Raw genomic sequence first — 15,026 nt, forward strand, 5'->3', positions numbered from 1 at the left:
ATAATAATAATAATATTTTTTATCAAAAGATAATTTAATAAAATTATCATATAAATATTATTTATTTTTTTCTTTGTTTTTTTATATTAAATAAAAAAAATTTATTTTCATCCTCCTTTCCACGTTTAGTCAAGCACATGGAAAGACGGTCTTCCATTCATTCTTTTTTTAATCTATTTTCCATCTTTCGTACCAAAGAGGCGGCGTGACTCGGCCTCCATTGCCCTCGAAAACCAAAGCTACAGCCACGGGTCTCCATCCTCGCTATGCCCCACGTCCGTGACCGCACCTTCACGGCGTCACCATCTTATCCGCAGAGATCGCTCCAACCTCGGTGGGCTAACGTGACCTCTCCAACATGGCTGGATGATTGAAAGTGCTCGGGGTGACAGGATGTCTCAGCCTTATCATCTAATTTGCTCCTCTCATGATTTGATTTAGATAATATCAGATAAAATTTTCTGGCAGCTTGGTCGAGAATCTTACTGCACCCTAAACAATAAAAAGAGAAGGAAAGCTTACGAAAAGAAGGGGAAAGAAAAAATGAATCCATGATGGGAAGTGATATTGTCAAGAATGTTGTTGTTGTATCTAGATTATGCTCTCCTTGATTATTCTATGACCAAGGTCGCAAGGTTCATTATTCTCGATCGATTTTAAAATGGTGTAAATTGCTAGGACCACACTCTTAGCGTCAGCAGCTACTATAGCAACAAGGGGACCAATAAATTCTCGTGAAAATGAAATACTACATAAAGCTTCAAGCATCCCATAATGGATCACAGCAGGAAAACAAGGCATTCACTGTACATTCAACAGACGTGTCACGTTAGTGGAGCTACAAGTATCTTTTTTTTAGTTTTTGGTACGGCAGCTCTAAGTATCTATTTGAAAGACTGGCCAGAACCAGGTTTGAGCAAAACCAACCAGTGCAGCCAAAAACTGTATCTAGGAACCGTCTACCGGCCTCTTGAGCAGGGTCATGAATATCATGGTACCCCTCTAAAAAGATCTAACATGAAGCATTTTGATGAGATATGAATGTGTATATAACATTCAATTTAGCAAATATTAATCTTAAGATGCAATGGAAAGGAGAGATATACTCATAAATTTTGGAGCCATACTGCATCTTATCTTAACATTGCTCTTAAGAATATCCTACTGTACGTATGAGCCAAGAAGATGAAATGGATTTACAAAAATAGAGTCTATTTGGTATTGTCACTGTTTTTTATTTTTATTTCTGAAATACCATAGAGAGATTTATGTTGAAGATAGCATTTTAAGAAAACTTCTACTTGTTCTTTTTTTTTATTTTCACCTCAAGGTTTTACAAAAGATTTTAGAAAACAAAAGGGCTAATAACATTGCACATGCTCGGTCTTGGTTCAACATTTTTCTTTATGGGTTTTGGAAACTAAAACATATATAAATCAAATGCAATAATCCAAGGCCTCCAGCCTGCAAAGGAGGTAAGCTCATATATTCTTTATTTTTTTTGGTGACAGATATAGTTTATATTTCAATCATATGACATATTTATTGCCCCGTGACAAGCTGGGCCTTGAAATCATATCAGACAAGTCAGTCCACATATAACCTAGATGGAACCTTGCTGCATCCTTTCCTGTGTTCACCACTTTGATTCCTGTTTTTTACGTCCATGGCTGCTTGCAATGGGCTAAAATCACCAACTACAACCTTCTGGTATGACAGAATTCTTTTAGAGGGAGATTCAATGATTGTGGTGACATGGGCTGATGGCTTCGACACTTCCCACCATCTGGCACGTCGAAACGTCAAATCTATTTGCTCACGATGCTCAACTTCTCATATCGCATGCATGTTCTGCGTAAAGCCATCCAAGTAGCGGAGCTTTCGGCCAATTTCACTAGCGTGAAGCAATTAGAATCAGTTTGGGCTGAAAGTTTTCCTCCCGATCTTGCTCATCTTATTAGACCGGATGCTAGTAGCATATCCTTTATTCGAATGTAGTGATCATTCTGCCACCAAAAAAAAAAAAAGGGATTTCAAGTAAATAAATGTTTGTGCAAGTTCAAGCTCTGCTTGTTAATTATCTCACTAAACTACGGACGGACTCAGCGCTCTCTTTTTATGGGCCTATTTTGTTTGAGTTACAACTAAGCGCGGCCGTGGCTCTCCCTGGGCTCCAAGCTTCTCTTCGCTTCCACTTCAGGTCCACTTCGGAGCAACCAAAGTGGGCTTCTACTGAGCCCAACTAAATGCAGACGGACAACTAGACAGGCGCTGAATAAAAAATTAGTGGGGGTGGTGGTGGGGGGGGCGGGTGTGGGGGTGCGGGGGGCGAGGGAAGGCTGCCTTCTCTCTTAGGTTCAAGTTCGGGTTTTACTGGGATTGGAAGTACTAAAGGAGGGTTAACCCTTATGAGCCTCTTCCAGAACAAAAAATAAATAAATAAACACCGCAATAATAAAGAAATGTAGGTAAAATTTTAGTTATCTAGATGTAATTATAGAAGTACTCATGATTTTTTTTTTCCGCTCTCTCTTAATAATTTCAAGCGTAGAATAGATCATTTAGCAATCGAGTGAGTTGGACTGTTTTGAGGTTGCTTTTTTTTGACCGAAGCGCAAATTAGACTCCAATCCAATCTCAATAAACAATAATCTGGGCCTTGACTCTAGGTGGGCTAGCGAAGGTTGGAGCACACGTTCTACACCTAGGGACAATCCGCTGACCAGCTCTAAAATGCCTAATCTTTCCAACATGTTCAGTGCCTGTACACATTTATTTGTCCAATAAGCCTTGGTGAGGTAAGTTAGTGGCCGATCTTTACCCTATGACAATGTTAGTTCTCTTATTAATGTCAAATATCAAAAAGTAAAAGATGCAACTTGTAGTATATTCTTTTTTTCATTTTTTTCTTTTATTTTTTTGTTTTTAGATATACACTATCATTAAATTATCATGCACAAAAGAGGGAGCATGGATAGTTGTGATTCACATATAACATAGCTTTATTACCGGAAATGGCGGTGGCAGTAGCAGCAGCGGCGGCAATAACAAGATAATAATTTTTCCTACTGTAACTTGATAAGCTAGTTTGGGTCTTCTTTCCGGATTCGTACGTCTTCTTGCTCTCCCGCAAAGCAAAAAGTGAAACCAGTGATGCATATCTATTAAACGTATTTATAAAGATATGAAGAGTTTTTTTACCAAAAAAAGATGTGAAGAGTAGAATAATATAAAACTAGAGATAAAAATGGAGCCTTAGTTTCTAGAATTTTGAGGCCATGACAGTGTTTGCACAGACCATGCGTCGTACCATAAATACTATTGACATAAAATAAGAATTTTACGGAACTCAAATGATCGCCATAAACATTACAATGGGAAGAAATGAATGGGTTTAGCAATTAGACTGGAACTTGACTTGAATCCAAACCCAATATTCCATGAATTATGCGGTCTCATCGGCACCACTGGTAACACTAGATATAATTTTTGCGCAATAAGACCAAAGAAATTAGTGAAGCAATTTCGCTTGAACCTAACTTCCTTTCCGCTCGATCAAAACCCAACATTCCATGAATCGTGCAAGTCTGAGACAAATCCTCTGGTGACATTAGGGTACCAATGTACAATAAGATGAGTTGATGGCAATGCCAGACCCATCATTCCTGACATGTTAGCTTCAAAGAGTTTGATTTGGGCCAAAGATATAGGAGTAAACTTGGTTGCCTCACTTGCACGCCAAGCGTATGATTCCACAGCTTTCATCATATAATAAAAGTAACTCCAACATCCCATCATAATTAAAACCAATACAAATGACAACTTATTTAGCATTCTACAAGTACTGCTATAATTTATACAAACATATACAAACTCACTAGGCCTCTAGCCGCAAGGCACCCAATGGAGCCGTCCAAATCAAACCATTGGCAAACAAGAATGGCTGACAGGGTCCAACGTAGCCGGCACCAGATACTTTCTTCCCTTCATCCCCACCACATTGTAGCTCCCTCCGGTGGCCGGGTCCACCCTCAGCTCGCCTGCGTAACCCGGGTACGCCCCCCTCCCATACACCCCGGGGCACGCCCCCGCCACCTCCACCGGCGCCGCCGCGTCTCCCTGGAAGAAACCCCCGCCAAAGGGGTTCGTCACCGCCCCCGCCACCAGTGTCGCCAGGTTGATCACCATCCCGTCCACCCCCACGTCCCCATTGGGCGCCCTCAGCGCCGGCCCCTGCGGCCCGTAGACCGGCCGGTGGAACGGCCACGCGCACTGCCCCGGGCACTGTCCCTCCGCGTTCCCCACCCAAATGTACGCGGCCCGCGCCTGCCCGCGCGCGCCGGCGGCGGGGCGGGACGCATGGAGGCCGCACGCGCTCGAGCAGAAGCCCTCCACGGCTACGTCCTCGGCCGTGAGCACCACCGCGAGGCCGCCCCTCATGACGCCCAGCCTCCCCGCTAGCTCGGAGATTTGGGGCCTTCTGAGGTACTTGCCCATGGAGTAGTCTTCGTCGAGCAGTTGGTTGGTTAGTAAGATATGGGTCTGTTTCTTCCCAGCCCCTTGGACGTAGGAGTCCACGGTGGTCCACCACTTGGAAACGGATGGGGCTGGGGTGGCGGTGGCGGGAAGGTGGTGGTGAGTGGGGGTGAGGGAGAGGAGGAAGTCGGAGATGATGGACCTTTGGGCTGGTGAGAACTTTCCATACCATAGGATGGAGATGGGGATGTGTCCCTCTAGCAAGGTCCCTCCATGGTATGTTAGGATGGTAGGGGGTGGTTGATATAAAGAAGTCAGTTTTCTGGACCCATGACAAAGGTTCACAAAGCTGATAAGTAGCAGAAGAATGAGAGGAAGCGTTGTTCTAGGTGAAAGAAGAGAGGCCATGAGGAATGGGATAGGGGTTGGGGTGAGAAGAGAGGAAGGTAATGCTGTTGATATATAGGGGAGATTGGCCGGGATTGGGTTCATGAACAAGGAAAGAAGGATTCTCGCAATCATCTATCACGGGATTCCGAGTGGGGGGAAAGAAGGGTGACATCTGGCGAGCATGACTTGAGGGTGGTGGTTGCTTGGGCTGGGTGTAACGCATAGGGATGGGGTAGTTCTCATGGATTTCGCTGTCGTGCTGCATGCGAGGAAAGTGGTTGATCGGGGGAAGATATGGGTTGCACGTGGACGCGGCACCTTGGCTGGGAGAGGTAGCTTTCTAAAATGGCTGGCACGTGAACCTTGGTTGCTCTGCTGCATGGGGTAGAGATCCTGGACTGGATACGGCTTGCACGAGAAAATGACCCTGCATGCACGCCTTGCCTACCGGGAAGCCCCTTTTCCCACTCAAAAGTACATCCAAACAGCCTTTAGATTACAAGCAGACAATGCGCAACTGCAATATCACAAGAAATTAACATGGCAGATACATTGACCATGTACAAATTAATAAAGATAACATGCATTGTCGTAGCAAACAAGATTATATTGCTATATTTTTCACTATGGGCATAGTCAGACATGGCAGGTCATTCAACTCATGAACTGTCTTCTCATGGCAGGCGGACGGACACACGCACAGAGGCTGATTTTGGAGACACATATTGAGGTAAATAAGCACTTATAATAATTAACCTGTCATGTCTTTTACCTTTTTTATTAAAAAAACACCATGCTTGATCTGTTGGAAGCAAATCAGCAAAAGGAAACTGCGACTTTTCAAATGAGATTTTCTATCTGAATTTGGTAACGTCCTTTCAATCCAAGTTTGTGTAGGCGCGTCATATATCCTTTCTCTAAGCATGGCCTGCACCGAATTGCAGGTAAAGAGAAAGTATGTCATGATGCATGCAGGCAATTTTCACCTATATATTCGCAGATTTAGTGCAGTACTAGAAATAGTATTGGGACGCTCCCGGATCGCGGAAACACAAGCAACAAAGACAGGGCGGCGCCAGCGAAGGAGGTGGCGAGGACGGCACCGAAAAAGAGGCAACGAGACACCAAAATATGGATGTAGGAAAAGAAGTAGTCAGGGCTTCGAAGCACAAATTACGGAAAGGCACCTCCGACCTCCAGGAGTTGAGTTACATTTTATCGATGATCCCGTTAATTTTATTGATTACCCTATTGATTACAATCTTAACTCAACTTTCAACCATCCATTAATTTTAATTTTTATTTTTATTAACTTAACCTATAACATTTATTATAGACTTAGTCTATATAAAAATTTCTCCGTAGACTAAGTCTGCAACAAATGCTGTAGACTAAGCTAATAAAAACAAAGATTGATGGCTAGAAGTTGAGTTGAGATTGTAATCAATGAAGTAATCAATGAAATCAATAGGATAATCAATGAAATGCAACTTAACTCTCAGCCATCCATCAACTCTGATCTTTATTTTTATTAGCTTAGTGTACAGCATTCATTGTAGATGTAGTCTATACAAAAATTTGGCTGAGCATACTGTTTGTCAGGCAAATTGATACATTTTCATATTGCTATTGTTTAATTCTCAATTTGGAGATAAAGGTATTCGTTACACGTTGAGAATGACATTATATAGTAAGATTAAATCTAAGTGTCACATATGTATTCAATGAAAAACTTACTTCAAGTACCACTTCCCAACAATGCAACAAGATGAGAGTATTTTTATTATGCATGTTGTAAGATTACCTGCTAACTAATATAAAATTTAAAATAATAATAAATAATCATATGGAGAAAACATAAGACACAACAATTTATTTGATTCAGCATTTGGCCTACATTCATGATGAAGATGCGAAGAAATTTCACTATATCAAAAAATATGGAGTACAAAGAATATATAGCGGCTCAAATAATAAAACATGAGCCTTAAATAATAAAAGATATGATTACAATATATATATATATATATATATGGAGTACAAAGAATATATGGCGGCTCAAATAATAAAACATGAGCCTTAAATAATAAAAGGTATGATTACAATATATATACATATATACATATATACGTATGTACATATATATACATATATACATATATATATATAGCCACCAAATCCTCAAACAAAGAGAAAATATCAAAATACTCAAATGGACCAACTAAAATCCAAAATTTGTCAGATTCATACTACAGGTCATATCAAATTCAAACCATATTCAACAAATCTCTATCTTTGCTTAAATTTCATCAAGCTGTAATATAAAACAGTAAACTTCTCTCCATCTCCTCCAACAATACCCTTAAGAGCCTCGCTCAATATTTCAAAACACCAACCAAATCCAAGCAATGCTTGAACTTAAGAGTGGCAAGTGACTTGATTATCATGTCTACTAAATTATCTACCATAGAAATCTTTTTCAATGCAATAACCACTTGTGATATATCTCGAATGAAGTAATATCTAATATCAATATACTTGGTCATTTCATGATATATCTGATTTTTAGTCAGAAGTATGGCACACTGACTATCACAATAAATAGTAGTCATATCTTGCTATAAGTTAAGATCACCAACTAAACCTCACAATCAAATGACCTCTTTCACTGCTTCAACCACTGTCATATACTTTACCTCTATAATAGACAAGAAAATAATTGACTGTAAGGTTGCTTTCCAACTCATGATATAATTTGAGAGAGTAAAGACATAGCTTGTCAAAATCTCCTATCCAAATCATCTGCATAATTAGAGTCAATATAGCAACAGCACTGCTGCAAGTATTTGATCCCCAATCAAATATCATATCAGCATCCATAGTACTTCTCAAATAGCATAAGATTCATTTCACAACCTATCAATGGATCTTTTCTGAATGCTTTATGTACCTACTAACGACACAGATGGCTTGTGAGATATCTGAACATGTGCAAACCATGATATATATGATAATCACAATTGCACTAGCATATGGAACTAGGGGTGGCAATTGAATCAAATCAAATTAGATACGGATCAGATTAATGCGAATCAAGTCAGAACATCATTAACCCAAACTTGACTTGTTTATTAAACAGGTTAAAAATTTAAATCTGAATCCGATCTATTTATTAAATAGATTATCCAACCGGACCGATTTAACTTATTTATTAAACTGGTCAAATTAGGTTAAATGGATTAAATGGGTTAAACAGATCAGATTAAATAGGTCAGAGACAGGTTAAACAGATCGAGTTAAATAGAAGAGAAATAGATTAAGTAGATTTTAAATAGATTAAATAGATCTTAAATAGATTAAATAAATTAAATAAGTAAAATAGGTTATCTAACTCAATCCAATCTGAATATTAAATGGATTAAATAAATCAAATATCTAAAATTCAAATTTGATTCAAATATTAAACAGGTTAAACGGATCGATCTATTTAGATCCAAATTCATTTAATGTAAATCCAAACCTAATTATGGCAGATCGTACACATGTCGGATTGATAGGTTGGGTCATATTTTGCCGACCCTATATAGAACTAGACATGGGCAACGATAACGGTCCGGCTCAACATGAATCGGGCCATGTCGGGCATGACATGAATCAGGCTGTGCCAGGCACGGCCCGACTGCTATAGTAACGGACCGTTCCAAACACTACCCATTAAAAGGGGCCGAGCTAGGTTGAGGGTTTGCAGCCCACGATCCAGGCCCGGCATAGCCCATAAGGGCTTGGGCTGGCATAGCCCGACACGGTCCAGGCCCGATCTAGACACAACACGGCCTGCATGTTGGCCCGATCTTTTTTTAATTTAAAAAATATTATTTTTTTTATAAATTAAAAAAGATTAAGAAGCAAAATTAAATATAGATATTAATTTTTTTATAAAAATAAAAAATCATCTTGTAATGGTAGGAGATTTGGCATGGACCTCTATCAGTTTATTAATAACAATTAAAAAGGTACAAAGAAGGAAGGCGGACTAGGTCTGACCTTCAAAATACAAAAAGAGAGAGAGAAGAAATAGAGGTGACTCATCTCAATAATTAAAAATTAAAAATTAAAAGTTATAAATATAAAAAATTAATAATTAAAAATCTTACTAATCATCATATGTCGGTAGTATTTATATCGTCGTCGTCATCAGATGTTGTATCATGTCTACCTTTATCTTGAAGCATCGCCTCGGCATCCAACCAATCTTTAAAACAGAGCAGTATTTCAATTGTTTCGTTAGTCATCCTACTTTTCTTTTTGTCCAGAATACGTCGATCTATCTAAAAGTAGATTTCGATACTACTATGGACATCGACATAACTAAGATATCATGTACAATGATGGATATCATAAGATATTGATTTTTAATATTTTTTTCTCAGGTTAACACATCAAGACTCTCTATTTGATTTTTATCATATACAAATTGAAGATCATTTTATAAATAAAATTTAAATTTACTACTTAAAGATGAAGATGTAGATGAACTTGAAGAAATATGTGTATATCTCCTATATTCAATGAATGAGAAAATAGATGATAAACGAGAAGTACTAAAAGAAGAGGCAGAGATTTGTGAATGAGAAGCACTAGATTCATGAACCTTTTCATCACATAAAGTATAAATATCATAAAGAAGTTGGTTTACCTCAGCTTCAGTGGGTTCAAGATCTTGATTCATATTTTCACAATATGTATCAAATAAAATTAGCACACTATTGAATTTAACATGTAGATCAAATACAGCAGCTAAGTTATGCATAAGACATATCTTGTCTCAATACTCATTCTATTTAGATTTCATTTCATAAATAATAGGTTCTAAAATATCATCATATATATGTTGTACAAATTTTTAGCTAATAAAATATGCTTGTTATAAAAATAAGAAAAAGATTGGATAATAAACATTAGAAAGAATATTAGTGGCATTATAAAAACTAACCAAAAATTCTTTCAAAATTTTATCTTTATTTTAATCATTTTCAATCAATTTAAAACCTAATCCATGATCATTAATATATATATTTAATAAATTTTTATATAGATATGCATCATGTATCATGGGATATGTTAAGTTTCAATGAGTAACTACATTAAGTTTAAATTTTTTTTAAGCATCTACCATAATCTATACATATTTGCTTAAATTCTTGAACTCTTGAAGTATGAATAAAAAAACTATATTTTTAATGTTTACAATAACATCTTGAACCATACCCATATCAGATTGAACAGAGAGATTTAAAATATGACATGTATATCTAATATGTAATAAATTTTTATTTAGAATGAGATGTAATGAGTCCTTCAATAATCTGATAGCAGAATTATTATTAGATGCATTATCAAAAATAATAAATATAATTTTATTATTAATATCATATGAACATGCAGTTTGATAAATAGCATTAGAAATTTATTGCTCAGAATGTAAAAAATCAAAACCACAAAAAGTAAGAATATATTTATTTAATAGCCAATTATTATCAATATAATAAGCAATAACAGCAATAAAATAATAACTACCAATAGATACTGTCCAAATATCAGAAGTTAATGATACTTTTGAATTTAGGATAGAGAAAGTTCTAATTAGATTTTGTTTCATTACTAAAAAAATTAATCATGGCTACTCTTCTAAATTTACATCTATTGGTTCTTTTATAAATAAGTTGTAGGGCTAATTGAACATACTCTTCAAAATTAAAAGACTTACATAAGCTAAAAGTTCATCCTTAAGTATCTATTTTATCAATATTTTTTTTTTATTTTCATAATTATATGCAAAGTTACCTACAAGATTATCCTCTTGTGTATTAAGGATGCTTTGAAGACGAGCATCACTCATCATGTGGCTCTCTTGAAATCTCTTCCAATGGTCAATTTCTCTACTACTAGCACAACATATAATTTGACATATTTTTTTACATTTTACTTTTAAATCTTCATCTACTATGACTTTTTCAAAATTATTCCATACAATACCAGTTCTCTTATGGAAAGAAGAGGCAGAAACTTGACCTTCAGTATTGGTTTCAAAGAAAATAGGAACAGTAGTTTTTTCCCCCTCGAAAACTAGAGGAATGCCAAAATGACTCGCATCAAAAGATGCCATATCTAAATATGAGTTACGCAAATAATAAAAATTAACTAAATAGAAAAATTAAGTAGAAGTAGGCGAAGATTTGTGAGCTTCCTCTTGTGCTTCATAGGACCTCAATAAGAACCGCCAAGGCTCCAAAAGATGGACTAATCTTCCTCTTGTGTAGTACTTGAAGACTTACTAATTGCTAATTGTTAATTACTAAATATTGAACACTTGCTAAATATTACTAGAAGGAAAGGAGTAGTAGAGAAGGAGAGGAGAATTGATTTGGTGTGGTGAAAATTAAAGAGGAGAGAGGTATTTATATGAATTTTAATATTTTTATTTTCTCAAATTATCTTTAAAATTAGCCGTTTTATAACTGTTGGGGGGTTAAAATGGTAAAAAAAATAAAAATAAGTCATCATCCAATCCAAAAAATAAAAAATATATTGAATTAGTCGTTATAGGCCGTGCCTGGCCCGTAACGGTATTAAACGGTCCGTGCCTAGCATGGCACATAACGGCACTAAACAGACCGTGCCTGGCACGACCTGTAACGGGTCAAACGGGCCATGCCAGGTATGACCCATTTGGACTACTTTTTTACATTAAAAAAAGAAAAGAAAATAAAAAGTGTCACCTATTAGGCCTGCGGGCTTAACGGGCCGCGTGCCGTGCCTGACACGGCCCGCTAGACCTCGGGCTTAGGGCCTTGCCAGGCCAGGGTTCGAGCTAAATGGGCCATGCTTGGCACGACCCGTTTGGACCCTAGCCCGATGGGCCTGGGTTGAGCCATGCCAGGCACGACCCGATGCCCATGACTATATGCACTACAAAAAAATAGGTTATTAGCGACAGTAATTAACTGTCACTAATAACCAAATCTCCCATCACTAAAAGTTCATCTGAAATAAGGTTGTCGCTAATTATCATTATTAGTGATGATAATAAGTCCATCGCTAATACGTGTAATTAGCGATGATATTAGTGACAATAAAGCCATCACTAATATCTTTTTATTTTAATTTTTTTCTTAATTAAAATTTTAAAAACTCATTAGCGATGGCATTGCTAACGCTAATGCTGTCAGTAATAGTCTTTACCGACATTAGTAGCATCACTAATGCCTTGCTAATAGTCTTTTATTTTTTTAAATCATAATTAAATTTTTTAAATTCTATTTTAATTATAGTAACAAGTAATTATATTTTTTAAAATCTATTATAAATAAAATAATATTTATTTACCATAATCATAAATATAAAATTAATTATATTATATTAAAAATATAATTTTATAATTTTATAAATTTATACTGCTTTACAAGCATCAAAATTATATACATATCAAAAAAAATCATGTGAGATCCTCCTCATCATCATCTTCATCCTTCTTCTACTCCTGTACGTCCTCTCCAACAGCTGGTGGATGAGAACTGAATGTTCCAGCATCCTGTAATGAAAAAAAATAAAATATTATTAATAAATTTTAATATAAAAGTATATATATCAATTCGGAGGTATATATTTTGGTATACTACTTCGATTTTCAAACAGATTATTCTTACACATTTTATTCGATGATACGAAACTATAGACGCCCCTAGCCTATTGATTGGATGGATAGATTGAATTTTTACCTCCTAAATCTTCTTCTCAGACTCAAGCCTAAACATGTGAAGCTTCTAAATATAAAAATTTAAAACAAGTAAAGAAAATTATCAATAGACTTATCTGTTGTGATGGCTATGATAACGAGCCCAGCTGATCATGCGATGCAGATCCTAGAGAATCTCAATGACTGTATCATGGATGGCATCTCGAAAACTCTAAGATCACTAGCTTCAAAGCCTCTGCACGACCTTCTCCACATGTGCATCACCCCACGTCTGGATCATCGAGGCTTGAGAAGAAGATGTCGAAGAATATCGAGCTACTGGAGAGTTGAAGGTATGATCGAATCCTATGATCCAGCTCCTACTCATCCCTCTGGTGGCCTTGAGCTATCCCTCGAGGTCAAGGAGGGGCTGAGAGGATGATTCTTCACCGTGCTGCGATATGAGATACTCTACATAATCTGTCTATACAATTTAAAAATTTATTAATCCATACATATTAGTGTATATAAAAACTTAATAAATAATATTTTAAGTTGTTACCATGATCTGTCAAGATCTAGGATCTAAGTAATCATCAGTCCTCCTAGATCGGTGTATGGCCTCCCATATCTGCAGCTGTCCTGATGCACGATCCAGCTGTCATATCTATAATAAATAAATAATAAAATTAAATTAATTAAAACATACATATGATCAATTCAATATGAAATTAATTTAAGTATAGAATTTTTATCAATCTATCGGTCACAACATGTATGCCAATGGAGCCATCGATGTGCTTGATTGGATCTTACTGGATAGTCTGATTCTACCGTGACCTCTGTCGCCTATCAGAGTACTCCTCAGTACTCCATCGATCATAAAAGATCTCTCATATGTCCATCCAGATCCAGTGATCTGTGTAAGACTTTCAGTTTGATGGTGACTCGAAATAGGAGTGCTTTATGATCGATTGCCTAAGGCTGTATAGTCCATCCCAAAGCCTACATGTGGCTACCTCCTCGAAAGTCTGATGGCCAGCCTCCTCATCTTGAGAAGTCTCAAATCGATAGTACTCCTGTAAGTAGAAGCAAGCATGTATTAATAAATAGAATACAAACCTACCGCGAATTTAAAAATTAAACATCTTTGACTTATTAGGAACATCTCCTAGGTTGTATCACGAGCCCCCGATGGCCAACTGGAGAACTCGTTCACCGACCCCAGCATCAATCGTCGGATGATCCCAGTAACCACACGAGACACCCCAGACTCTTTAAATGTGCTACAAAATTAATTTTTAACAATAAATATTGACTCTAAAATGGTTAAATTTTAAATATATTCAGTGAAGATATAGTACTTACGAATGACTCTGAATGTGGACGAGCTTTCTATTCTCCGATCGAGTCGGAGGTATCACGAGCAGGGTGGGTCCTCTACCATGTCGCTGACTCTAAAAATGGGATGCTACTCCATGTGACTATGGAGACACTGGTAACTCCACGTCGTCCGAATCTGAAAGTATCAAGACATCATAAAGAATATTATATTAGATAATAAAGGATAAAATAATATAAAAGAGAATATCTAAAGTATTAGAGTTTATCGCATAGTATGTATGGTGCAGAACTATGCGAGCTGGCTGTACGAGAGCTCTCTCCTCGAAAGCTCGCTCTTCGACTATGATGGCTTCGATCTCTGAAAGATAAAATCTATAATTTTTAAAAATAAAAATAAATAAATTTATGGATTAATTATATAATTATTAGTGAAATGCAAGATTTAAATGATACAAAATAAGTATTTAAAATGATTCAAGACAATGCAAGAAGTAAAATGATATCAGAAGGTCACGGCAATTTTGAGTTCGTAATAGAAATTCGTTAAGGCCAAGATCAAGAGAAAGAGAGCAACCGGAGGTGGCGTTCCGTATATGAAATATAAGAGCTTGGATGCCTAAGTGGAGGCTGCCGCTGAGAGGTGCTTGGACTTGGAAGAGAAGTCTAAGAAAGAGAGGTGGGGCTTCGAAGAAGAGTCTCCTAGCTAAAGCAGAAGCTTCACGAGAAGAGGCACAGGAGTGCTTCACTAGAAGTGAAGTACAGGGAGTCAAAGGTCCAGCCATTTTTTGCAAGTGAGGAGCACTACTCATCGGCCTCTTCAGATGTTTGGTACCTTTCGGCTTTTTCATCTAACTCTTTCTCTTCTTCCACTTCTTCATCTTCTTCCTCTTCTTCTCTTTCTTGATAGGATTGTCCTTTAAAATAAACTCAAGATGATTTACCTTCTCATGTTGGCCATCACATAAGAGAAAATTTGGAGCTCCAACTCTGCGTCTATGAAAGACTGATGAACTCCTGATGTTTCATCTTTCTGAAAGTATTCTGATAAATGGGGCTCTTCTTCTTCTTCGAGTACATAATG

At 37.0% G+C, this 15,026-nt stretch overlaps 1 protein-coding gene across 1 annotated transcript; it reads right to left on the minus strand.

The window, feature by feature from the left end:
* Positions 1-3,747: 3,747 nt before the first annotated feature.
* LOC105041938 (protein PHOSPHATE-INDUCED 1) lies at positions 3,748-5,015 on the minus strand. The gene has a single exon (XM_010919015.4). The coding sequence runs from the start codon at positions 4,996-4,998 to the stop codon at positions 3,919-3,921; it is 1,080 nt and encodes a 359-aa protein (XP_010917317.2). The 5' UTR covers positions 4,999-5,015; the 3' UTR covers positions 3,748-3,918.
* Positions 5,016-15,026: the final 10,011 nt, after the last annotated feature.

This window comes from Elaeis guineensis, chromosome 3 (assembly GCF_000442705.2).
Source record: "Elaeis guineensis isolate ETL-2024a chromosome 3, EG11, whole genome shotgun sequence".
Lineage (NCBI taxonomy): Eukaryota > Viridiplantae > Streptophyta > Magnoliopsida > Arecales > Arecaceae > Elaeis > Elaeis guineensis.